General features: G+C 36.8%; 3 protein-coding genes across 6 annotated transcripts; all 3 read left to right on the top strand.

The window, feature by feature from the left end:
• The first annotated feature begins 120 nt into the window (after nt 1–120).
• pnkd (PNKD metallo-beta-lactamase domain containing) lies at nt 121–8,726 on the top strand. The gene is made up of 9 exons (XM_079882617.1): nt 121–304; nt 774–889; nt 968–1,080; nt 1,474–1,532; nt 2,264–2,356; nt 2,452–2,618; nt 2,859–2,945; nt 7,343–7,458; nt 8,144–8,726. The coding sequence occupies exons 1-9, from the start codon at nt 144–146 to the stop codon at nt 8,315–8,317; spliced, it is 1,086 nt and encodes a 361-aa protein (XP_079738743.1). The 5' UTR covers nt 121–143; the 3' UTR covers nt 8,318–8,726.
• A 108-nt stretch (nt 8,727–8,834) lies between these two features.
• Nucleotides 8,835–11,803, top strand: catip (ciliogenesis associated TTC17 interacting protein). 2 transcript variants are annotated; one of them, XM_079882618.1, is made up of 10 exons: nt 8,835–9,069; nt 9,211–9,279; nt 9,708–9,893; nt 10,018–10,073; nt 10,216–10,302; nt 10,393–10,560; nt 10,693–10,817; nt 11,019–11,095; nt 11,209–11,297; nt 11,606–11,803. In XM_079882618.1, exons 2-10 carry the CDS (start codon nt 9,213–9,215, stop codon nt 11,771–11,773), a joined length of 1,023 nt encoding a protein of 340 aa, XP_079738744.1. In that variant the 5' UTR covers nt 8,835–9,069; nt 9,211–9,212; the 3' UTR covers nt 11,774–11,803. The 2 variants fall into 2 exon arrangements, with proteins under 2 accessions (XP_079738744.1, XP_079738745.1); XM_079882619.1 differs by having other exon boundaries at nt 8,835–9,279.
• Nucleotides 11,804–13,427: 1,624 nt separating this feature from the next.
• On the top strand, nt 13,428–21,162 carry casp8 (caspase 8, apoptosis-related cysteine peptidase; the record flags this gene model as incomplete). 3 transcript variants are annotated; one of them, XM_079884745.1, is made up of 10 exons in its annotated part: nt 13,428–13,554; nt 14,771–15,072; nt 15,245–15,344; nt 15,602–15,752; nt 15,842–15,897; nt 17,658–17,679; nt 17,765–17,820; nt 18,410–18,527; nt 18,615–19,116; nt 20,575–21,162. In XM_079884745.1, 9 exons carry the CDS (start codon nt 14,774–14,776, stop codon nt 20,702–20,704), a joined length of 1,434 nt encoding a protein of 477 aa, XP_079740871.1. In that variant the 3' UTR covers nt 20,705–21,162. The 3 variants fall into 3 exon arrangements, with proteins under 3 accessions (XP_079740871.1, XP_079740870.1, XP_079740869.1); XM_079884744.1 differs by having other exon boundaries at nt 13,437–13,554; nt 14,768–15,072; XM_079884743.1 differs by lacking the exon at nt 13,428–13,554 and having other exon boundaries at nt 14,762–15,072.
• Nucleotides 21,163–25,804: the final 4,642 nt, after the last annotated feature.

Genomic DNA, 25,804 nt, shown 5'->3' with positions numbered 1-25,804 from the left:
AATGAACCTTATAAACCTTATAAAATAAAATAAAATGTATGAAGAAGATATAGAAAAAATAAAATCCGAGTCAAAGGAGTTACTTCTGGCCACTCGTAGTTGTACCTTTTAATTGCGTCATCGTCGACGACACGCCCTCTAGAATGGCGTTTCCGGACTGGCCAGTGTATTTACTTTGTATTGCTTCAATATGTGGAGGGTTTTACATCTGTCGGTATCCTAAATGCGCCAGAAAAAGTGCATGGAAAAACAGTCTGATCGGTAAACTGATGGCTCGCACAGAGAAACCGCTGTTTTGGATAGCGTAAGTGGCTTATTTGGCCTGCTGCGGCAGTCTGTGTTATGTTTACACAGGCTACTGTTTTTATCCACACTATCGTAAATTATGTTTACCTAAACAGTTTTGTAAGTGATATTGCAATATAAACTATTTACGTATGTAGACGTTCCCTTCAGTGAATGTCAATGATTTGTCATTTTATCATGGTCACTGTGATTAATGTAACTTACTTACAGTAAAATGTAAAACGTCAACACCATGGTTAAATCAATGAAATTATGCTTTCTTATCAAACAAACTAGGGTACTTGTAATGAAATTCAGTAGCCTAAACACTTAGAAACATTCATTTATTCCCCTAATTGATTATTTAGTTTTAACTTACAACATTTCTGCCCAAATATCATACTATTATAAGTATTAAAATGCCAGGGTTGGGGAACAATTTCAAAGGGGAACCTGCATAAAACACTCATTTTTAAAAACACTTCCAGGTACTCTCTGTATACGCGGACCAAACTTGGGTACATATTTCATAAGAGGCAGATGAGGAAAGCACGGGAGCGGTACCCCACTGGCCACTCCAGAACTCAACCTACTATAATAAACGGTGAGCAGAAACCCCTTTTTCCATCATACACTCAACAGCTGATTACAATAATTAATGTCACACTATTATTTTCAACAGGCATCAAGATAATACCAGTACCCATCTTATCAGACAACTACAGCTATGTGGTTATTGACACTGCGTCCAATACGGCTGTTGTGGTTGATCCCGCCGACCCTCAGCCTGTTCAGGTTGGATTCAAAACAAGTTTCAGAAATAGTTTTCCGGATTATATGTCTTACTGTGATGAAATTGCCAAACCCATGTGGTTTAGTGGAAATGACTCCCTCTTCCTCACTGGTTTACCAAAATTGTGGAAGATGGAATCATTTTCAGTTATTTTTATTGGAAATCTGTCATTGTAATGGACAGATTCCAGTTTTTCATTCTCACAAATGCAAATGTTCAGTAGTAATATCAAAATATTTAGGACCCTTCAAATACAGGAAGAGATGCTTTCTGGGAATGTGTCATGTATAAAGTCACATGTCTGTCACTGATCTTTCACATGATATTAACCAGAGCCCTAGATTTGTTTTCTCATTTCTCATCTTATTTCATGGTCTGTCCTCACACCCACACAGGCATGTCTAGAGGAAGAGGGGGCGGCATTACAAGCTGTTCTGTGCACGCACAAGCACTGGTAAGACCAAGTTTGAAAATGCCAAAAATCTATACAGACTGAATGCTGCACAATGAATGTATTAGCAGCAACTATGACAGAATGACAGTCTATTAGTTAATCAATAACTAGATACGCGAGTACCACTTTTACTGTATCACCCATCAATGTTGCGTTCACGATTATTTATTTGTGTGAGAATTCAAGTATTGATATTATGAAGATCATTTTAGCGTTGTAAGATCACATTGCACCAGTTCTAAGACACATGAGGCGTCTAACAACCTTTAAAGGGTTAGTTCACCCAAACATTTTTTAAAAAATAATATCATTTCAAACCCAAAAGATTGGGTTCAAAATGTACATGCTTCACAAATTACAAAAAGACAAGAAATCCGTATAAATAGACATCTAGATAAATCTAATTTAGGGTTTTTATTGACATAAACACATCAAGTATGGTAAAGTGAGCATCTCTCTTCAGAAGACTTGGATACTTTAACTATGTGTTTTTTGAAGCTTGAAAATGTTGGTTGCATGGATTTTCAATGGTTGGACAAAAATGATGTAAGAATATTAAAAATATCTTAATTTGTGTTCTGAAGATAAATGAAAGTCGTATAGGCTTAGAATGGCATGAGGGTGAGAAAATTATAGAATTTTAATTTCAGGGTGAACATAACCACATCAAGACTGAATAGCTAAACACAAAAATTAAATTAACGTATTTATATACATTTTTCCCCAACCAGGGACCACAGTGGAGGAAACAGGGCTCTAAAGAGGCGCTACAGTTCCTGTCGAGTGTATGGAAATGCTATGGACAACATTCCAGGCCTCACACAGTCAGTACCTTTGAATATATAATAATTTCAGATGAAGTTGGGTATTAATTGAGAGCATGAAACGGACCACTTAAATTTATATTTTGTGAATTTAGCCCCCTTTCAGACAAAGACACAATAGATTTTGGAACTCGGCTGCACTTCAAGGCCTTCTTTACACCTGGGCACACAGTGGGTCACATGATCTACCTGCTCGATGGCCGGGTGATCGGTGGCCCCAGCAGCTTGTTTTCAGGGGATCTGGTATTCCTCTCTGGATGTGGTGAGTGTGGCATTAAACATTGTTATCTCAGTGTGCTCTTAAAATGTCATTGTATCATTTTTGTTTAAAATATTTGTCGTGTTATTGTTCCCTGCCTTCAATGTTTGACATTTAGTGTACAAATGCTTAAATTACGAATTACCCCATAACGATGCACAGCAAGGCATGTCAACTGCAAACAAGAATTCTTAAATCCAGCTAGGTCTATTTAAAGCTCTGACTCATTTCCAACCCTTGTAGGGAGAATGTTTGAAGGTAATGCCTCGACTATGTTGTCATCTCTGGATACTGTGGGATCGCTGAACGATGATACTCTGCTTTGGCCTGGTATGAAAACACAGTCTTTTTTTATAGTCTTTTCACACTTGAAGTTGTTAACCAGAGTCAATTTTGTCCTTAGGTTATTTGTTTCATGTTTCAGACTGTTCATACTTTATCCTGGGATCATAATAAATACTGGATAGTCAGTTATTTTGGGTTTATTGGACAAGTACAGAACATAACCTGTTTGCGTGTCTCTTCATGACTCCAATTAAAGCTTTTGAACATTTCCCTTAGGCGCTGAAACTAAGCACAATGCATGAGAGTGTCTACAACTATATAAATTGTATTAATTATTTATGTATTTATGGCATTCTTGCACCACATTTAGGGCTTTTTGCACTTGAAATAGTTAACCCTGGGTCATTCTAAACCCTGGGTAAATGGAATCCTGGGTTATTTTGCTTCATTTCACACTGCTCATAATTTACCAGGGGTTAATTAATCCTAAACATTGTACATTCCTAAACCCTGGGTAAACGTTCTTATTTGCATATTTGTAATGTCATTGATTGGACAAGCCCAGCACGCAACCTGTTTACATAAAGGCATAATACTTAAATCATGATACATAATGTAGCATTGCGCATCCTTATATTATATTGTCGACTAATTTTTTTCTGAATGGGTTTTGCGGACTTTAGAGGCAAGAATTAAGCAGTGCTAACTCTACTCCGGAACAGGGTTTTATTACCCCGGGTAAAAAGCAGTGCTAACCCCGCTTCTAAATTACAAGTGTGCAACGTTGCTTTACCTGGGGTTTGTTGGAAATTTCAGAAGTGAAGACCAGGAGACATGGATGTATCTTCATTGAGAACACGAGCTGTTGGCAGCTGCAGTCATCAAGTCTAACTAAGGCAGTGTACATTTTAGTTAATTTAGATTTTAGGAGGCAGTGCTTAGAAAATGGAGACAAAGCATCTGGGAGACGACCTTAAAGGGGTCATATAATGCCATTTTTGTACAAGCTAATATGATTCTTTAGGGTCTAAATTAAAAGTTTGTAATATACTTTAATTAAAAATTCTCATTAGTATTGTAAGAAAACACTCATTTTACCTGGTCAAAAACAGCTCTGTTTTCAGCACGCCGTTTAACCCTCTGGGGTCCTTCGGGTCCAAATGGACCCGAAGCGTTTAAATAAAAAAATGTAAAAATTCATAGCTTTATCGGAATGGTCTGAAATTTGGTGACTTTGTTGGTACTTGGTATATGAATACCCAAAAAAATTGGGGACATGATTTGAATAGTCTAAGTGGTTGTAAAAAAAATAGTCACACTCAGGACCTTCGGGTCCAAATGGACCCGCCATAGGAAATGAATGGGAAATTGGCAAAAATGTGACAATACAGAGTTTTTTTGTGCGTACAATCTACAAATCAGCCACGATCCAGAAAAAAAGCACACAACAGTGAAGGGGTGAATCTATAAAACATCAAGAGTGCAAAACAGACACATCCACACACACACACACACACACACAAACACACTTTTATACACATACACACTAATAAATTCAGATTACAAAAATCTGTTTTGAATTTTTAAAAATCACAGCTTCATCGGAATGTCACGAAACAAGGTGACTTTTATGCTATTAGGTATGTGAACACACAAAAAAATTGAGGTCATGATCCAAGCATGCTAAGTGGTCCTCACACTTCTGCTCTTTGGTCAAAAATGACCCCCATAGGAAATGAATGGGAAATTGTCAAAAATATGAAAACACAGAGTTTTTTTTGCGCATACAATCTACAAATCAGCCAGGATGCAGAAAAAAAAGGACTCAACAGTGAAGGGGTGAACCTCTAAAATATCAAGAGTGCAAAACAGACACATCCACACACACACACAAACACACTTTTATACACATACACACTAATAAATTCAGATTACAAAAATATGTTTAGAATTTTTAAAAATCACAGCTTCATCGGACTGTTACGAAACTATGTGACTTTTATGGTATTGGGTATGTGAACACACAAAAAATATTGAGGTCATGATCCAAGCATGCTAAGTGGTCCTCACACTTCTGCTCTTTGGTCAAAAATGACCCCCATTGAAAATGAATGGGAAATTGTCAAAAATATGAAAAAACTGTTTTTTTGTGCATACAATCTACAAATCAGCCAGGATGCAGAAAAAAAGGACTCAACAGTGAAGGGGTGAATCTCTAAAATATCAAGAGTGCAAAACAGACAAAATCTGTTCAGGCAAAATCACTAGAATTCGCAAGCCTTTCTATAGAGAGCTGTAAATCCACTAGTGGTAAAAATGTGCTATTGCGTGATAAAAATGCTCAGTGTGTCCACCAGTTGGCGCCCATCTCATTTCAAAAATTGCTTTCATGAGGCCTAGGCTTGACTCTAAAATGAAATACAGCTTTAATAAAAATAAAATAAAAATTATATAAATATAAAAAATTTCTATTATATTCAATGGGAAAAAATGGGTCATAATTATTGCATAAATATTAATTATAAATCATAAAATTATCTCAAAACACCAAAAAAGAAAAGAAAAAATATTATAAAAAACAAGTAAAAAAAAAAATATTAAGATTTTTTTTTATATATATGAATACCGCCCTCCGGGTCCATTTGGACCCGAAGGTCCCAAGTGTGACTGTTAGACGAAGGACCCCAGAGGGTTAAGTGCATGTGTCTTTGAATGATAATGAGCTTTGCTCACTCCGCCCCTCTGTTCTGTGCGTACACCGTTTGTAAATCAATAACACAATAACCATAACGCGTTGTTCATTATAAACGTGGGATTATGAATTATATTGAGAACGTCGTACATAGAAAACATGCCGTAATGTACCCTGAGTGTAAACCTTAGCCGCATTCATCGTGAAGCGTGCTAGCGATTTGCAAAGATTAATATAAATATTAATATAAAGGTTAATAAAACGTTACACTCACTTCAGTTCTTCTGGAGGTGCAGTAGGAACACGAAGAGCGAGGGCGGGTCTGTGTTGAAACGCTGCTGTCAATCAACAATTGTGGGAGGGGCGTCGATTTTGTGACGTCACTAGGTCGAACGGCTTGATTTAAGACAGGGGAAAACATATAAGATGATTAAAAAAAAAAACACTGGATGGATTTTTATCATTTTATGATGGTTGTGTACAGGCACTGCCAACACACATTTCAGTACTATCAACTTGTAAAAGTGCATGTACCATTATATGACCCCTTTAAACTAAGCATGCAAATGACATTTCCAGGTATACGAATCCTCCCCATACTCTAGTGTTACCAATCCAATTATCATAACTATTCAAAGAATGGGACAAGATCCATTAAAGACAAAAGGTGAGAGTCTCAGCAATCTGACTCATTTGTCTTACATCAAAGAGAACAGGACTGGCAGGAACCTCAGGCTAAAATATTGATGCAATCATCTTTACCTTAAATCTAAAAACAATGCTGGTGGAGGGATGGACCCCTATTCATAAGCTGTTGCTTTTTGGGAGTCCATTTTTCACAATAGAACACAATTGTTTTTCCTGATCAGTTGTTGGGCAGGTTACTTTGAACTGTGGTGTGTATTATAGTAGTAGCTTCAGCTTTGAAATGTAATGTGTTTTGTACTGCATAATTTATACTGCTTCGAAAATGTAGCTGAGTAACTGAGTAACTACTTTCAATTGTTTAACACCTTTGGCAAGATATGGACTGAAATGGTAGTGATGCCACCGAGCCGGGGTGCAGTCAAAGATTTCCTTTTCCCCATTCTCTCATGTTTTGTTTTGTCGTTGGCTATAAGCTCCTGCAGATCTTGTACACCAGTATCCAGCTTGAGTTGGCATGCTGCATCTTATTTGTTTGTAACTCGAGTTACTTGAATTGTGATGACTGATATATTACCATATTTTGTGTGGGTAATGTGTTGTAGTCCTTGGCTGCTGAAAAAGTAATATATTTTGTAACTTGTTACTTTTGTAATATGTTTTATTTTGTAATAACTTGTTACTTTTGTAATATGCTACGCCCAACAACTGCTTCTGATGTAGCAACAAATGCAATGTGTGAAATTGTGAAACTAAACTAAACTAAACTAAACTAATGTACTTCCCCTTCATTTTTCATGTGATGTTATGTAAGGATGTAGGATCAGCAGATCTTAAACAGATTCTTAAATTTGCAATCCCACAGGTTTAAAAGCGGGGTTTAGAACGACAATAACCCGGGATTAAGTGTAGTGTGAAAAGCCCTATTTTGAATCATATACTGGATTTAACGCAGGGTTAATTGTAATGTGACAAGCCTGTTTGTAATTTTTTGTTTTTGTGCACAACTTATTTTTGGTTTTATGCTTTTGTAAATTTGCACTTGGATGTGATTCTAAGGAAAAGCTTCATGTTCATGTTAATAAAGTTGGTCTTTTTTTCTCAGGACATGAGTATGCTGAAGATAACCTTCTGTTTGCTGCTGAAGTGGAGCCTTGCAATGTTGTAAGGGAGCAGAAGCTGCAGTGGGTGCAGCAACAGAGAAGTCAGAGATTGTGTACAGTAAGGAAGACGAGAATTCTATTAACAATCCTCCTATCAAATAAGGCCAAGATGTCCAAGACAGTCCAACATAATTGTTACATTTCGAGACATTAAATAATATTAAATAATCTAAATATTATTCCAACCAGCCAAGCATGATTTAAAAAAGGAATAGTTCATAGTTCAATAATTCTGTCATCTATTACTCACCCTTATATCATTTAGTCTTTCATTCATCTTCAGACCACAAATTAAGATATTTTTAATAAAATCTGAAAGATTTCATTATTTAGGCTTTTATCAAGCCATTGATCAGCGAATGTACATAGAGCACTCAAATTTGGTAAATGTAAGCCCAAGCACATTTTAGGTATGGTTGTGCCATTTACCATATTTGAGTTCTGTTTGCTGATCAATGTTTTTATGTGAATAAAAGCCTAAATTAAATCTGTTTGTCATGTAAAGCAATTGTTTCTCTTCACAAGACTTTGATTAAATAAATTGCACTTTTTAAACCATCAGAGTTTTGGGTGAACAGATTTTCAGTGATATAAAACAGATTTCTCAGATTTCATTAAAAATATCTTACGTGTTTCGAAGATGAAGGAAAGTCTTATGAGTGACATGAGAGTGGAAAATTAATAATAGAATTAATTTTTGGGTGAACTAACCATTTTAATGTAATTATCTCTACTCTTCATAGTGTCCATCCACTCTAGCAGAGGAGAAGCAATACAATCCTTTCCTGCGGAGCCACTCCCAGGATCTCCAGGGGTCTCTGGGCCTGCAGCAGAAGCAGGACGAGGACTGGACGTCGTATCGCGCCCGTGTTTTAGAGGAGCTGCGCAGACGAAAGGACATTTTTAAGGACCGATAAGGCTTTTATCCACTTACATTTGGAGGTTGCAACCACTGAAACCATTCCAAGCTAAACATGTACTGCTCCCTACATATAAGTGAGCTGGATTAAAAGCATTAACTTAATGTGAATTTAAACAGTGACCTGAAAACTGAAGGTTTTTTGCAGAGAGTGAAGTTGACTTGGGCATTATTTTGTATACAAAAATAGGTTTCTTTGAACTTTAAGTATTTGGTTGACTCTGAAAGGCATTGTTTGAACTGAAATATATTTCAATTTTACTTGATTTTTTTTTCTTTCTTTACCCTTGACTGTGTTGGAGAGCTGTTCCCTTTTAAAATGACCAGCGTTTTGAATAACTATGGTACCACAAGCACTGATATTATTTATGAACGTGTTGTCATAATAAACCAATTAATTACTAACTAATATGTCTGTATTCATTTCCATGTGTTGCACTGTGGAAATATTGTGGCGCGATTACAAGAAGGTTTACGACAGTTGTTAACAACATCGTTACCAAGGAAACCAAAGATGCTAATAAGTTGGAGGCATGAACGAAAAACACAAATAGACCCTAAATAAAAGGTTTAAATGCCTATTGTAGATGCATTTAGTAGTTTGGGCTGTTTCCTATCTTGTTAAAGCCATATGTGTCCGTTTGTAATTGTTTCAGTTTATTCTGCTTTTTAATAGCATTAGCAAAGTAGATCGTTCGATAATTTGCTGAAGCACCGAGCTGTTAAAAGCAATATAACGTTACAATCCAGGTAAGTTATAAAGAAACAAAGACGCGCGTAGTTTTTAAATTTTCAATATGATTGAGAATATCGTTATTTTATAGGTCACAGTTAAGCAATTATTTTGAACTAATGCTGTGATAATCTCTGGTTTTATCTGGACTTTCTAAGACATGGAGGAGAATGAAACCGAAGAACTGAAAGCTTCAGTTAATGCAGTGGAGTTTATTCACGGCATTGGTAAGTTTTTTTTTTTTTTTTTTTTTTTTTTTTCATTTGTAAGTAATTTAAACATGATTATGATCAAATAAATGGCGTTACTTCTAAAGTTTGCCTGTCAGAGATGCTACTTTAGGGTCAGGGACCATCTGTTAATGGCATCAAGGTCCTTCACGTTCATAAAGTTGCACTGTATGCCTACTAATATTTTTTTTTCTTGTTTTTATGTATAACTTTAACAGTATATATAATTTGATTTACTATGATAAGTTTGCAGGATGGAGGCTTTGTGCCAGTAGTGTGATAAAGCATGAAGCACAAACATCTAATGTTTCTGCAAGTATTTTCAGATCCACTAACTGTGATCACCATAAATGAATCTTCAGTCAAGAACAGTACATGATTGCAATCGACTTCTAATTGCAAGCCACTTCTGCTGTCACTTAAAGGATCCAGGGATCTGGACGATTGTTTGTTTGCGGATTCACTTGTGACTGTGTCAGATTCGGGCAGGGAGCTGGGAGACTTCTCTGTGAGCGTCACCAAGGCGAGCTACAACGAGGAGCTTTGCTATCTGCTCCATGCCAACAGTCATGGAACGATCGATGACATTCCTTGTGGCACATCCATTGAAGGTCTGAATTATTGCTTCTCTTTATTATTTGTTAGTGAGAGAGCACACATGGCATGTGTATAATTTTCTCAATCTTTTCTTAAAGTTTGTTAAACTCTGTGTTTGTTCCCTTGTGTTGTTGCCAGCCTACATATCCAGAAATCTTGAGATACTGGAAGAGAATCATCATGAATATGTAAAGGTATCTTTTCTATCGAAGTAAAGTTTATGAAATACTTAGGGTAGGTTCCGTTTAATTCAGTGTAATATTATATAAACAATAAATGAAATAATCTAAATCGAAATGTAAAGCCACCCAAATCTGAGGTGTTGTAACATTCCAGCTGGAAAAGCAGACGGTGGACCGGAAGGTACATATTGTTAGACAGGATGATCAACTAGTGGTAAACAGGATCATCTCAGAGAAAGAGGTGAGTACTATGCTGCACTACATATGTTGAATACATTTACTTAAATATGTGCAAAAAAAATAATTTCTCATATTTTAACTCATTCTTTAGGGAGTGAAGACTCAAACCCACACATTTCCATTGAGTTCTCTAAAAGGATTCGTGTCTGAGGCGTCCAACTTCCTGATCCTGCGGATTCTGGCTCGGCAGAAGACTGTTCCAGAATACATGATGTTCCTGTCATTTGATGCAGATACGGTGCTTTCTAAATCAGTTTATGTAAGTCCAGGGAGATTATTGCTTATAGATCAACCCTTGGATGTTAATTATAGGCGAAATCTATATGAACAGTACATGATTGAAGGTGGCAGGCTGTTTAGCATTTTTGCGTGATCCACTTGTTTGCTTCAGAGAGCACTTGGGTGGAAGAAGCAGATGATTGGGGAGGAGTTAGTCGATATCTTTGGGATTGAAAGGACTGTCTCCTCTGCAAAGGACTCCTCAGCAACTTGGCATTGCTACTTCATGCCTGATGGGTAGAATACTCTCTTCGTTTTATACTAAAAAGGAAAACTTGTCATCTGTTTCTCATAAGAGTTGATGATAGCCGTTGATTAGCGTCCTTCAAACAAAACCAAAGCTGCCATACATAGTTGTTTACAAACTCAAAGCTTTTTTCAGCAGCTACAGAAGTTTTAAAGATTTGATCTTGGTTTCCTAAAATACTTTACACTTAGGCATCTGGCAAGCAGAGGGCAGTTGGGCTCACCTGCAATTATGAAGCTTCTGCATTTGCCTTTCTTGATCGATGGAGGTTTGAAGACTTTAACACTTTGCAGTCTGCTCCGTTGTGATCAGAAGTAATCTTTAAACTTTAAAGTAAAAAAATTATGAATAAATCAAAAGGTTTTTCTTCTCTTTTTTTAGTGGAGAAAGACCACATTCCTGTGTTTGAGAAGAAGCCACTCATCTGGGAGGAAGATATGGAGCTGTACTCAAAGTTTCTTGACAGAAAGGTGCCTATAACTGTTCATAAGCATTTAACTGATGCCATATATCACCCAAGGATATCAGAAATATATATATTATTGTTATGTTTTGTGTGATAATTAATTGTTTAAAAAGACTTGTTAGTGGTTATTAAAATATACTGTCAGGTCCAAGCCCATGTTGAAACTGGGTTTCAAAATCTAATTTCAACCTGAAAATTATTTCTTGTAGAAATTTGAGGAATTTAACACAAGTACAACATAAAATACAGGTCAATTTTAAGCAAATTTTATATAAGCAAATTAGGATTCATTGTCACTCGTTTATGACACAGGAGGAACTCAAAGCGGACTACTCCTCCTACATCAGACAACACCCTGAGCTAAAGGCTTTAATGGCAGACTTCCTGCAGTTCCTGCTGTTGAGGAAACCTCAAGACGTCTTCTCCTTTGCTCGTGACTTTTTTGCACCCTTTGCCTCTCAAAGTCAGGAAAATCACTAACAAATTAACAAATTTAAAAAAATTGTTAATTAACACTAACAAATTGTGTGATGTAGCAGAGAATGAAAATAAAGGTTTTCTTCTAATAATGCCTTGGTATAATGATGACTATGCTTTTTTGAATGTGCTGTAATAGTATTTGATTCATATGGATGATCCTAATGTGAGAGACACTGTAGATTGGTAGTGCAGTAATAAAGAAATATTGCACAGAATGTTTGCCCATATAAAACAATACCTAAAACAGTAAACATTCTAGCTTGTCTTGTCATATAACAGAAATCATTTTAACCCTCTGGGGTCCTTCGTTTAACAGTCACACTTGGGACCTTCGGGTCCAAATGGACCCGGAGGGCGGGATTAATATATATATAAAAAAATCTTAATATTTTTTTTTTTACTTGTTTTTTATAATATTTTTTCTTTTCTTTTTTGGTGTTTTGAGATAATTTTATGATTTATAATTAATATTTATGCAATAATTATGACCCATTTTTTCCCATTGAATATAATAGAAATTTTTTATATATATATATAATTTTTATTTTATTTTTATTAAAGCTGTATTTCATTTTAGAGTCAAGCCTAGGCCTCATGAAAGCAATTTTTGAAATGAGATGGGCGCCAACTGGTGGACACACTGAGCATTTTTATCACGCAATAGCACATTTTTACCACTAGTGGATTTACAGCTCTCTGTAGAAAGGCTTGCGAATTCTAGTGATTTTTGCCTGAACAGATTTAGTCTGTTTTGCACTCTTGATGTTTTAGAGATTCACCCCTTCACTGTTGAGTCCTTTTTTGAGTCCTTGGCTGATTTGTAGATTGTATGCACAAAAAAACTCTGTTTTCATATTTTTGACAATTTCCCATTCATTTCCTATGGGAGTCATTTTTGACCAAAGAGCAGAAGTGTGATGACCACTTAGCATGCTTGGATCATGACCTCAATATTTTTTGTGTGTTCACATACCTAATACCATAAAAGTCACCTAGTTTCGTAACATTCCGATGAAGCTGTGATTTTTAAAAATTCAAAACAGATTTTTGTAATCTGAATTTATTAGTGTGTATGTGTATAAAAGTGTGTTTGTGTGTGTGTGTGTGTGTGTGTGGATGTGTCTGTTTTGCACTCTTGATGTTTTATAGATTCACCCCTTCACTGTTGTGTGCTTTTTTTCTGGATCGTGGCTGATTTGTAGATTGTACGCACAAAAAAACTCAGTATTGTCACATTTTTGCCAATTTCCCATTCATTTCCTATGGCGGGTCCATTTGGACCCGAAGGTCCTGAGTGTGACTATTTTTTTTACAACCACTTAGACTATTCAAATCCTGTCCCCAATTTTTTTGGGTGTTCATATACCAAGTACCAACAAAGTCACCAAATTTCGGATCATTCCGATGAAGCTATGATTTTTTACATTTTTTTATTTAAAGGCTTCGGGTCCATTTGGACCCGAAGGACCCCAGAGGGTTAACTGAATTGCAGTATTTATACTGATACATATAAACTCTTTATTTGTTTTTCTTTGAGTCAAACGGTCTGTAAATTAAGTATTTCTTTAGAATTCCATGACTAGAAGGTAACCTACAGAATTATCCAACACATTTGTGAACACACCCTCATGTCACACTTCCTGAGTTCCTGTATGAAAAGGCTGAAACTGAAAGTAAAAACGCGTTGGAAACAGCTTTAGCATGTAGACCAGGCTATATTGATTTTGGTACCACGACTGTTTACGTTGGTTTTATTTCAGTTGGATGTTGTAAATTTAAAGGTAAGAGGATTTTTGAGCTTTTTCGTTGATTGTTCGTTCGAGTTCAATTTCATGGATGTGTTTGTCAAAACTTAGTTTAGTGTTCGGTTGATTTTAGCTGTAGCATTGTAGCTCTCGACTCGACAAACAAGGTTTTTGGGTTGTTGACAGGAACTTACAAGCAGTGGCAGTAGTGTCGTAAAGTGTGACATTATACACTTGATCTAAAACTAGTTTTTTATACTTGTTTAAATGTTGTCCGAAGGGTATGTTGTCACATTTATCAAAAGTCCTATGTGTGTGTTTCTCAGTAGTTTTGTATGATACGATCAAATACCTAGTTCAAAACTTATTAGTATTTTAGTTCTATGAAAATAGTATTCTGTTTTCCAAACAAATATTCCATTATCATATTTTCTGTGAACAAAACAAAAACACCGGAAGGATCTTAACGCTGTAGGCTATTCTCAGAACAGGGGTATTTTTCATAAATGTTGGGTTGGGCAAGTTGAGGCATGTTTTTGAACTTACGTTTATCAGAGTAAAAGTTCACAAATTGGTATTTTTATTTTAAGGAATTAAAGAATTGAAATGGATTTAGAGAAGATGTAGCCTAATTGTGAAGTACTCAATTTAAACTATTTGCAAATAATACTTTATATAAAAAATATGCACACATTCTATGACCAATTTGTCAAAAACTTACAAGGTTTCTTGTCTGTCACATTCAGTTTTGAATCACATGAATCGTAAATAATAGCATATTTTCATGCATTTTGATTAAAAAGATTAGCAATTGGCATCACTGGATATTATAAATTAACAATTTTGAGATATTTACAAATTAAATTGAATAATAAAGTTAAATTAATTAACAATTTTGAGATATTTACAAATTAAATTGAATAATAAAGTTAAATTCAATAAATGAAATTGAATTGATTGGTCATCTTGATCATTTTGCCATTGATGAGCACTGTTAGACTGCTGAGGCAGACCAGCCTAAAAATGTAACTTATAAAGATTTTTTCGTCATCCTAAAAATAAAGAGTCGTTTTTAATAGAGCTTCAACAGAACAGCTTCAAGAATATCAAATCGCGTCTAATTATTGGAGGGGAATTGTCCCCCTCGATGTCTACGGTGGTTTCAGTCCTGTCACAAAGTATGGGCTTTCTAAGGTTGTTTAAAATGTTTTTCCTTTATTTCATTGACTTGCTATTTTACATTATGCAGCAGAATATGGATCCTCAGACGTTTCACGAGATTGACGAGAACCTGACAAGTGCTGATGTGGCCCAGCTGAAGTTTCTGTGCATGGACCTGATTCCCAAGAAGCGTTTGGAGACGGTGAGGGATGCCAAAGACCTGTTCCTGCGACTGGAAGAGCAAGCACTGCTGGATGACAAGCTACTTGTCCCTGAGCTTCTGATCACAATTGGTCGTCTTGACTTGCTTGTCATCCTGGACACTTCGAAAGAGGAAGTGAATAGAAAACTGCCAGAACGTGACATTTCTAGTAAAGGTGTCTCAGCCTACAGGTATGAAGAAAATTCCTTACCATCTGTAGATGTAGATTACTACTTGTCTGATAGAGATAAGCACACTGACGTGCTAAACAAGATGCATAGAAGTCAAGAACACTATCAATTTCAAATAGTTTTCTTGATGTCACAGTGTCTGTGTCTTGTTTTGTTTTCCTCTTCTCATCAGAAAGATGCTTTTTAAAATATCTGAGGACATGACAGAAGAAAACCTTCGCTCCTTAAAGTTCCTTTTGGAACTTCCAAGAGCAAAACTAGGACCATCGGCTGTGAGTTTTATCTTAAGCCCTGAAGTTATAATGTTAGTGCAGATTGCACACAAATAATAAATTATTGTGAAAGTGGAATACGCAATTGCTGATAAAGAACTATTTTGACTGCAAAAAATAGCTTTGTAAATGAACATATTCTTTTTTATATATATCATTTTATTTAATTAAAAACTGGTTGTTGTTATTTTTTTTGTCTACTCTTTACAGTAATTATGGGTTGCTCTTTAACCTGTTGTTTTATTTGAACCATACAGTCACTTCTAGATGTTCTGATTGAGATGGAAAAGCACCAGAGGCTTGGGGAAGACAACCTCGGTGAACTTTACGGTATCCTTGAGAAATGTGACAAACAGCTGGCCTGTAGGATAGAGGAGTTCCAGAATATGGACAGAGACCCAGGACAAGGTTACTGATCAAATCAAATGAATTATCTGTATCTGCTCTTCTCATTTATCCAAACATATACAAAAAGTTTTTTTTTTGTCTAATAATAGGAGGCAGACTCCCTCTACAGGAAATGTCTAATAATGAACAACCATCTTTACTCAATGTAAGTAAGCCAAATCTTTGCCTTAAAATATGCATTTAGATACACAAATCATTCTCATGATGTGGTTATCTGGGTCAGTGGCAGCCAGGCCCGGGGTGGGGGAATCGGGAGAATTCCCGGTGGGCCGCTTCACTTTTGGGCCAGTCGAGGACATTTTTTTTATTCATTTTTTTTTCTTTCACATTTGTCACGTTAGTTACATTAGGCTACACACGTTCCGCATTCTGACACCCCAGCGCGCAGCCTCTGCATGGGTTGTACCATGTGAGGGAGTTCTCCCCTCCCCTCCTATAGAGTTGGTTGGGTCCATAGCCCGTCTTTTCCAAAACGCTTTCTCAGGTAGGCTACCGCGGCACCACCTACCGATAGCTGGGCCAGCCCTACCGTCAGGGAGGATGGATGGGAGGAAGAGGCCAGGAGGTATGGAAGCTTGTTTCCGCCACAGAATAAAACATTTTTAAAGATAATTGCGACTTTTTATCTCACATTTGCGAGTTTACATCTCACAATTCTGACGTTATTTCTCAGAATTGCAAGATATAAAGTCAGAATTGTGTGAAATAAAGTCGCAATTGCATGTTATAAAGTCAGAATTGCGAGATATAAAGTCAGAATTGCGTGAAATAAAGTCGCAATTGCTTCTTATAAAGTCTAAGTGAATTATTATTTAACCTTTACATTATTTGTTGAACCATGGTATTAATACAAACTACACAATAGTAAGAGCTGAACTGTTGCTTCATTTATCCAATTTGGAAAAAGTGCTAATTTGGAATTCCACCATGGAAAAAGTGGGCCGGTCTTGGGCCTGAAACTCCCGGGCTGAAAAGTGGCCCCACTCTGGCCCTGGTGGCAGCTGGTGGGTTTTAAATTGTAGCGGTCTGGGGATCCCCTGACAAGGATTTGTGTATTTATTTGTGTTGCTTAATTGCTTTAGAATGGTTGGTTTGTTAAATTTTAGACAGAAAATCTAAAGAAAATGACATGAAAATGAAAGGAATAACTGGGAATAATTTTATTAACACTAAATCGTCCTTCTCCCATTTTTTTTTTTTTTACCTCAATATTTTGGGTAGGCTGTGCCTCCTTTGCCTCCCTCAATGAGCCGCCACTGATCTGGGTCTGATTCTTAAAAAAATCTAAAGCAGTGTTTCTCAACAAGAATTTATATTGACCTTCAAGTGGTGAGCCAACAGATAAGAGATTCTTAGATTAGAGACTCAAGATTCTTCTCAGAAAACCATGTTTATCCTTGTTGCATGTGAACTTGTTTTAATTAGTCTATGTTTCATTGCCTTGCTTAGTGTCGAGGATTTTAAAGGATGAAGGAATGTTACACAACCTGTCAATATTGGCATCTGCTTAATTTGGTGCTTTAACCAAGTGGCAGATGAATTTGAGCCAAAATTCCGAGTTTGACTGGATATACATATGGGAAGCGCTGTTTCCTCTCTTTTAAGTTTAGTTAAGCCTTTTTGTTTTGCTATCATAACTAAAAACAGTTACAGTAGTGTTGTTTTTTACAATGTTGTACATGACCCTATCACAATAGAATGGCAGTCCTTTATTTGGGAGGTTGAGAACCACACATCTACAGCTTATATCAGCAATCAATATTTTCACATAAATTAACATTCTTGAAATGAAGAGCCTTTGAAAATACCAGTTAATAATAGTTGTAATGAGTGCAATGATAAACATACTGCAATTTAATGCATAATAATTGTTTCTCTTCTCTCCACATATTGCCGTCTACACAGCAAAGGAACATGGGGGATGGACGTGAGTTATATATGTTATACATTTCTGCGCATTAATGGTCTTTTTAAATTTAAATCTATCTCTAACCTTATACGCTTTTCTTTAGGGAGAAGAGGCTCTTCTGTTGGCTCGGTTTTCACCGATTCAGACACTCCACCCAGGGTAAAAAAGACAATTACTTTTTATTCTTAATTGTTTCATTGTTAAATTATAGTTGAATGACAAACAATTCGATGCACCATTACTATAGATGTTTAGCTCTATAGTTTCACACTCCTATGTAAATCACAAACAAATGCTCAGCAGGCAACACTTCTGGGTTCTGGTGAAGAGCTGTTTTATGTTAGCGGTAGCGCTTCATTCAAATTGAACTGAAAATGAACAAAAAGTTGTGTGGGAGGGTTTGAAACACACTGTTTTCAAAAGATAAGGATTATTTAATCAGGATTGTTGTATCAGTACACATCCAGGATTTCACATCAATTATGATTAATTTATGGATCAAGGTCACTATGATCGACTGTTTTAATATAACCCAATAATCCCACAGCTGATAGATTTGAACTTTTTCATCAAGGCATAGCACATACTCTAGTAATAAAAGGCTGTTTTACATTTCCATAGTTCCACCGCTGAGACAAATAGGATTTAACAATGATCTTCTAGGAATAAGATGTGTGTTGTGTACTGGCTATTTGTGTAATATGTAAATAAATGTCATTTTAATGTGATTTGCTTTGCATTCATGTAGTCAGATGACTATTATACCCTGACTCAGCGGCCTCTTGGGTACTGTCTTATCATCAACAACTACAGATTTAAAGAAAATACCCCATACCGCAACCGAGAAGGCACTAAGAAGGACAAAGGTATTTTGAGTATTAATCCTTTATCTCATTCGTATTATTCCTTAAAATTGTGACTTCTAAATGAACACTTTCTCTCTATTTCTGTAGATGATCTTTTTAGCTTGTTTGAGAGAATGCATTTCATGGTTGAGGTGCGGGACGATCTGCTAGCCTCAGATATAAGAAAAGTGATAAAGGAGTTTGCAGAAAAGGATCATACTAAAATGGGCGCTTTTGTCTGCTGTGTCCTCTCGCATGGAGAGAAAGGCGCGGTGTTGGGCACAGATGGTAAACCGGTTGAAATCCGTGAACTCACACTGCCTTTTGCTGAATGCCGCACTCTAGCTACCAAGCCCAAGCTTTTCTTCATTCAGGCCTGTCAGGGTAATGAGGGCCAGGACGGTATATGGACAGCAGATGGACAAGTGAATGATACAGAAGAAGGAACACTTGAGGAAGATGCTCATATTCCTGCATTGCGCAAGATTCCCTTTGAAGCTGATTTCCTAATCGGAATGGCCACAGTAGAGTACTACCAGTCCTTTCGCCACACTAAAGAGGGGTCTATCTATATCCAGGAGCTCTGTAGACAGCTGCAGATCTGCCCCAGGTGAGTTTAAAACATAGAGGACTCATTCATGCCTTGGATGAAAGATATACACATGACTTTTTAGATGTGCCTTTCCTGGGTCTGTATAAAGTCATGTTCCAGTTCTGTGATGTTTACTTTGCAGTCTTTAGTTTCCACCAGTCATCCCATCTATTTCCACCAGTTTGACCCATTTATGCAGATTAAGAAATGCTATTCATACATGCACTTCCATTCAAAATTTGGCGTCCGTTTTTGTTTTGTTTTAAAAGAAATTCATATTTTTATTCAGCAAGGACATTATGAAGGACACAAGGAATGAAGTTCTTTGTGATGTGAACATGCGAGGGAAAATTATTCGGCATTTCCAAAGAATTTTTCCTCCCATCTCCTATTTTTTTTTTTTTTTTCTTCACCATGTCCGGGGCTCCATAGAGGGGGGTTCCCCTTCAGTAGAAATCGAGCTCCAGGCCCCCCCAATGCCTCTGGGCCCTCTATACACGGTTCCCCTTTTCCGCCCTAACCGACAGCCCTGTTTACTCTACACTTAAGAGAAAATGCAGTGAGCACCTGGGAGGCAATAGAGATCCTGTCTCTTTCTAGAACATTTTTACTTTAGAAAAATGTTGGTCTACACAGTGTTTGATCACCTTTTTTGTCTCTCTCAGTAGGGCTGTCACTTTACGTTCGAAAATCGATTGCACAATCGATCGGACCAACCAACATAAGTTTCGAAAACGAAAATAGGGAATCGATTTTAACGGCCTTCTCTCGGAGCTCATCCAGCTTGTCATGATACGCCCGCAGCGAACGTGCGTAACACAGCAACTGCAGGCTCTGACAAACACACATAACAGCAAATTATCCTTCTGGATAATGCGTCTCTTTTTACTACAAAAATGTGAATTCTGCCGGTATTCAGACAGTCTCATGCATATAGATATACAGATTCAGGCTACGGTCTACAATCGCCTACGTAGGTGAAATTTGTTTGACATTTCTAATCGTAAACACAGCCATGTTGAAGCCTGTAGTAATGTTTTTCATTGATGTTATGGCAATCCACTCTGCTTATTGATTTTTGAGAATGTTGCACTCCTGTTTGTCATTGTGCACTAAACTTCATGCCAATAAATCATCAGAAATATTGCTGACTTGTGCGCGTCACAAGCGCTGCGCGCCCTTTTTTTTCGTTCGTCCTAATGCCTGTTAGTTGTCCGTGGATTTGCCTATATTTGGCGTTTAAAATGGAAACGTCTTTAGACATGGAAAATCGATTTTACAATCGAATCAATGAACACTTATGTCTCAAAAATCGAACAGGATTTTTTCACAAAAGTGACAGCCCTATCTCTCATATGCCTTTAAAGAGACACTGCCTCCCTTGCCTCATTGGAGAAAATGCTCCTGTTGAATATTCATGATGGTTTAATTTAGATGGATCCATATTAAAGTCTGCTTATCTGCTTTTTCTGATAGAAACGAGGATATCTTGTCCATCCTGACAAAGGTAAACCGTGAAGTGAGCACCAAAGTTTTGAAAGGCTTCAAGCAGATGCCTGAACCTCGATATACCCTCACCAAGAAGCTGGTTCTTCCCTTGGACTGAAGCTACTGATTGACTTTGGTATGACTGGATTTTCGCTGGACAAGTTTACATTATTCCGTTACTCAGAATCTATATTAATCTTTCAGGGAGGATCGAGGCACTTTGGTACTATAGAGTCATATTGATCTTGCTATCTCTTAGAGTCTGGTCTTAATTATTAAATAAGGTTATGAGATTAAGTTGACTGCACAGAGTTATGAAAATTTGGTTGATTAAACATATAATGCAGAAGAGTAAAAACATTTATATTTGTTAAGGGGCACAATTAGTTTTTAAAATATGTAATGTAATTTCTATACCAGCAGTGTAAATATTCTAGTTTTGAATGCTGTTGTAAATGCAGATCTATTGATATTTCTGAAAGAACTAAAAACCGAGAGAGTTTAAAGTTGTTAAAGACTTTAAAATGGTAAGAGATATCTGATGTATAGAAAATAATAAACTAATTAGACATTCTTAAAAGTGTCATTTAATTTTTTTATTTTTCTGAAATTTTAAGCATGTCATTTCTTTTTATATATATTATGTATGTGTATATATATATATATACACACATTTCATATATATATACATACATATATATATATATATATATATATATATATATATATATATATATATAATGTGTGTGTATATGTGTGTGTAATATATATATATATATATATATATATATATATATATACATACAGGTGTTGGTCATAAAATTAGAATATCATCAAAAAGTTGATTTATTTTCAAGAATTCAACTTAACAGGTGAAACTAATATATAGACTCATTACATGCAAAGTGAGATATTTCAAGCCTTTATTTGTTAAATTTTGATGATTATGGCTTACAGCTTATAAAACCCACAAAATCAAAATCCCAGAAAATTAGAATATTACATGAAATCACACAGTAATTACACAGTAATCCCATGGTCATTGAACCAGGTTTTGGTTCTTTTGGCAGTGTGGACAGGTGCAAATCCTGCTGGAAAATGAAGGAAGCATGAAGTGCTCTGAAAATGTCCTGGTAGACGGCTGCGTTGAGTGGACAGCACAGTGGACCAACACCAGCCGATGACATGGCTTCCCAAACCAACACAGACTGTGGAAACTTCACACTGGACTTCAAGCATCTTGGATTGTGTGCCTCTCCATTCTTCCTCCAGACTCTGGGACCTTGGTTTCCAAATGAGATGCAAAATTTGCTCTCATCAGAAAAGAGGACTTTGGTCCACTGTGCTTTATTAAATCCAGAGTCAACGCAGCCGTCTACCAGGACATTTTCAGAGCACTTCATGCTTCCTTCATTTGTAATGAGTCTATATATTAGTTTCACCTGCTAAGTTGAATTCTTGAAATAAATCAACTTTCTGATGATATTCTAATTTTATGACCAGCACCTGTATGTATGTATGTGTGTGTGTGTGTGTGTGTATATATATATATATATATATAATATTTTAAATTTAAATGTATTAATGGATAGCCCTTTGAGATGCAACATCTCATTTTCAAGAGGGTCCAAATACACATATACATAATACAACAGAAAAAACTAAAACAAACAACCAAACAGGCAAAAACAAATGCTCAAAACAATTGAGTTACTAGGCACCCCAGACCAAAAACACATCATAGCTCAGACATGTTATAGCTATCTCAACAAGCACATAACATTTACCTTATTACACAATTGGAACCCATAATACATAAGAAATTCAATATGAAAAGGTATCACATAAGAAAAACAAAGGTTGAATCTACAGGAGGTAAGTCAATTAGACAATTACATGAAACAAAAGACAATTACAAGCAATACTATTCAGTCCAACATCAGTAACATGCACATTGCACACACTTTGTTAAGATATTGAAATATAGATAACCTAAATCTACGAAAAGATGAGATGGATCTCAAGGAAAGAGGAAGTTTATTCCAATCGCTAGTAGCTTTATAATGAAAAGTTTTACGTCCAGCAGCTGAAAAGATTCCTGGTACAGTAAAGATGAGATATTGCATATGTTTAAGTGATTATATTGAACTACAAGGAACTAAGAGTTCTTTCAGATATAGAGGATAGTCGATGTAGAGACATTTGAAAATAAATAGGAACCAATGGAAGTGTCTTCTTGAATTAAGCTGAAGCCAATTTAGTGATGCATTACACAATGATGAGTTTTAAAAGGACACCTCAGAACAAATCTACACAGAGAGTTAAAAACAACATTAAGTGGCTTAAGAACATTGTCACTAATATTCATGTAGATGATATCAGCGTAGTCAATAATGGTTAATATCAACTGAGAAATTAACCTTTTCCTGACTTCTAATGTGAAACAATTAACCGATATAGAGTGTACTGAGACAGCCATATATTATTTTTGTGATATAATCAATGTGAGGTTTAAAGGTATGCTCAGAATCAATCCACAAGCCAAGGTATTTCAATTTTTCCAATTTCACCATGGAGGACCCATATTCAAAATACAGTTCAAAATATGTATATAGTCAAGTCATCTTCATTTATATAGCGCTTTTAACAATGTAGATTGTTCCAAAGCTGCTTTACAGTGATAATAGGAAATTAAAGTAACATACACTGTAAAAAAAATCTTTTGTTGACTTAACTCATTATTTTCTTTTATCTTTTTGCATGTTTTTTTTTTTAGTTAAACTAACTTATTTGGAAAAGTGTACCAGACAAATTTGGAAAAGTTTACCTGACAAGTTATAAAGTACAATGAACTGATTTAATTTAGTTGAGTAAACTTCGAATTTAAGTTCAGCCAACTAAAGTTAAGTTTTCTAAACTACATCCAATAAGTTCAGCCAACTAAAGTGGTGTTTTGAAACCTGCAGCAGTACCAAATAATTAATTACTACTAGAACATTAATTTGTAAAATACATTTGATTTTAAAAAAAATTATGGAAAATCAACGATCACTGATACAATTTACAATAGTCAAGTCACCTTTATTTATATAGCACTTTTTACAATACAGATTGTATCAAAGCAGATTCACAGTGATAACATGAAAATAATACAACAAAGTTTGTTTCTAGAAGAAAATTGCGTCATCGTCCACCTTAACCCTTGTGCTGCATTAGGGACATTTTTGTCCTCTTCAGTTTAATTTCTTTGATCATTTTGGCTGTTTTAATGCAAATTGTATGTAATTTGGCAAAATTGTGACTTTTTGGATAAATTTAAAAAATTTGATTCCATTTTGCATAATATGTATAACACACACTGTGTAGATCAAATAGGAACACTCAGCACCATAATGGCCAAAAATGTCCCATTGAAACCTATTAAAACGTCGTTTAAAGCCGGGGCCGTCATTAATACATGAATCATGACTTATGTTGAAACATCCTTTCATTTTGAAGCAAAAGCATTATATTTGCATTATATAGTGTATTCCACCAGATGACGTCACTACATAGGTATTCCCTATGGGGGGAAATGCACGTAATTTTCCTGGTTTCCACTAGGGGCACTATTGACTGTGTTATGAAGCATTTTAAAGGAGAACTTGGTAACTTTTTTAACTTAATAAAACTGTCTAGAATTCATTTGGATGGTTAAACAACCTGTTCTGGTGATATTGGTGACTTTCCCCGCTCCCCCCAGCGTTCCCAGGCGGAAAACCAACCTTGCAACTTGGGGACTACCGTCCCGGCAAGATAGAAATTGGAAGTCTCGTGAGAAGCGAGAACGAGCACGAAACACGAATTGCTTTACGGCAATTCGACATAAACACACACGCATGTATTACCAGATTACCCACCTCGGTAGACATAGCTCCACACGATACAGTTGGCTTGCTCCGATCAAAACAAACGCACATGAGCAGCTGTAGAGAGGGGGAGGAGGCCGCCGCAAGTGAGTTTTTTACGACCGTGTTGTGAAATATACGCCCCTCCACAGCTGTAGGGGGAGCTCGTGGGGAAAACATGCGACAACAAAGGAAAAATCAGCGAAGAAGTGACTAGAGTTCGCTAGAGTTGCCGAGTTCTCCTTTAATGGCTCAGTGATCTAAAATTATGTTTCTGAGTATGTGTGGATGTCTGAGAGCAATGTGTGTCTGCGTTGACAAAAGTGTGTGTGTGTGTGTGTGTGTGTGTGTAGGGCCTAAATATAATACATGGTGTTTAGGCGAGTATCAAAAATCATAATATCCTGAAGGTCATATTTTACCCTTTCTGTCTATACTCTCTCTCTCTCCCTCTCTCTGTGTGTGTGTGTCGGTGGTGTAGGATGTGTGTGTAGGCGTGTATGTGTGTGTGTGTGAATTTAGCAAGAGAAAGCGCTTCTCACTGCATTGTTTTCTTTCGGTTTGATTTGGCTGAACAATGACCCCATTTTGTTTAGAAGTTTTTGATATGTTTGATATGTTTATACTTATAACATACATCGACTTGATGCAACCTGGACACATCATCAGTGATGTTACCTGGGGTCACGGAGTGTTTCGGGTCTTTCGAGCATCATACACTCTCACCCAGGCGACCCAGCCGGGGTTGATCAGGCCCCAGCTCGTGTCCAGGTAGCCCTACCCCACCCATGGTTCTCCTCTCCTTATCCACAGCCACCTTGAGGCAACTTCTGCTGACTCCGTGACCTCCTTGATGGCCCTTCGCTTACTGGCCCCTATGATGCCCAGGATGTTATAGGACATTGGACTGTTTTAGGGTTGGCCAGCAAACCCTCTGCATCCCACCTCAATGGGCTCACACCGCGCTCGCCACCCATTGTTCTGACACCCCTCCACTAGCTCAACGTATTTTACCCTCTTCCTCTCATTGGCCTCCTCGATACGGTCCTCCCAGGGTACGGTGAGTTCTAGGAGAACGATCTGCTTGGAGGTCTCTGAGATAAGTAACATGTCAGGCCGCAGTGTTGTGGTGGCGACAATTTCTGGGAATTTCAGTTGCTTCCCCAGGTCAACTTTCAACTCCCAGTCTCGTGCTGTTGCTAGCAGGCCAGATGAGGCGGCCCTGGCAGCTAGTGGTGTCTTCTCCCCAGCCCGGAGAAAAGCAATGGTGTTCTTCACTGGGCGAAGGCGCTTGCAGTGGCCAGTTCCATAGCTGATGGTATTTGCTATGG

This window comes from Squalius cephalus (genome assembly GCF_949319135.1).
Source record: "Squalius cephalus genome assembly, chromosome: 10".
Lineage (NCBI taxonomy): Eukaryota > Metazoa > Chordata > Actinopteri > Cypriniformes > Leuciscidae > Squalius > Squalius cephalus.
The sequence above is the reverse complement of the archived record's forward strand: the minus strand, read 5'-3'. Positions and strand labels throughout refer to the sequence as shown.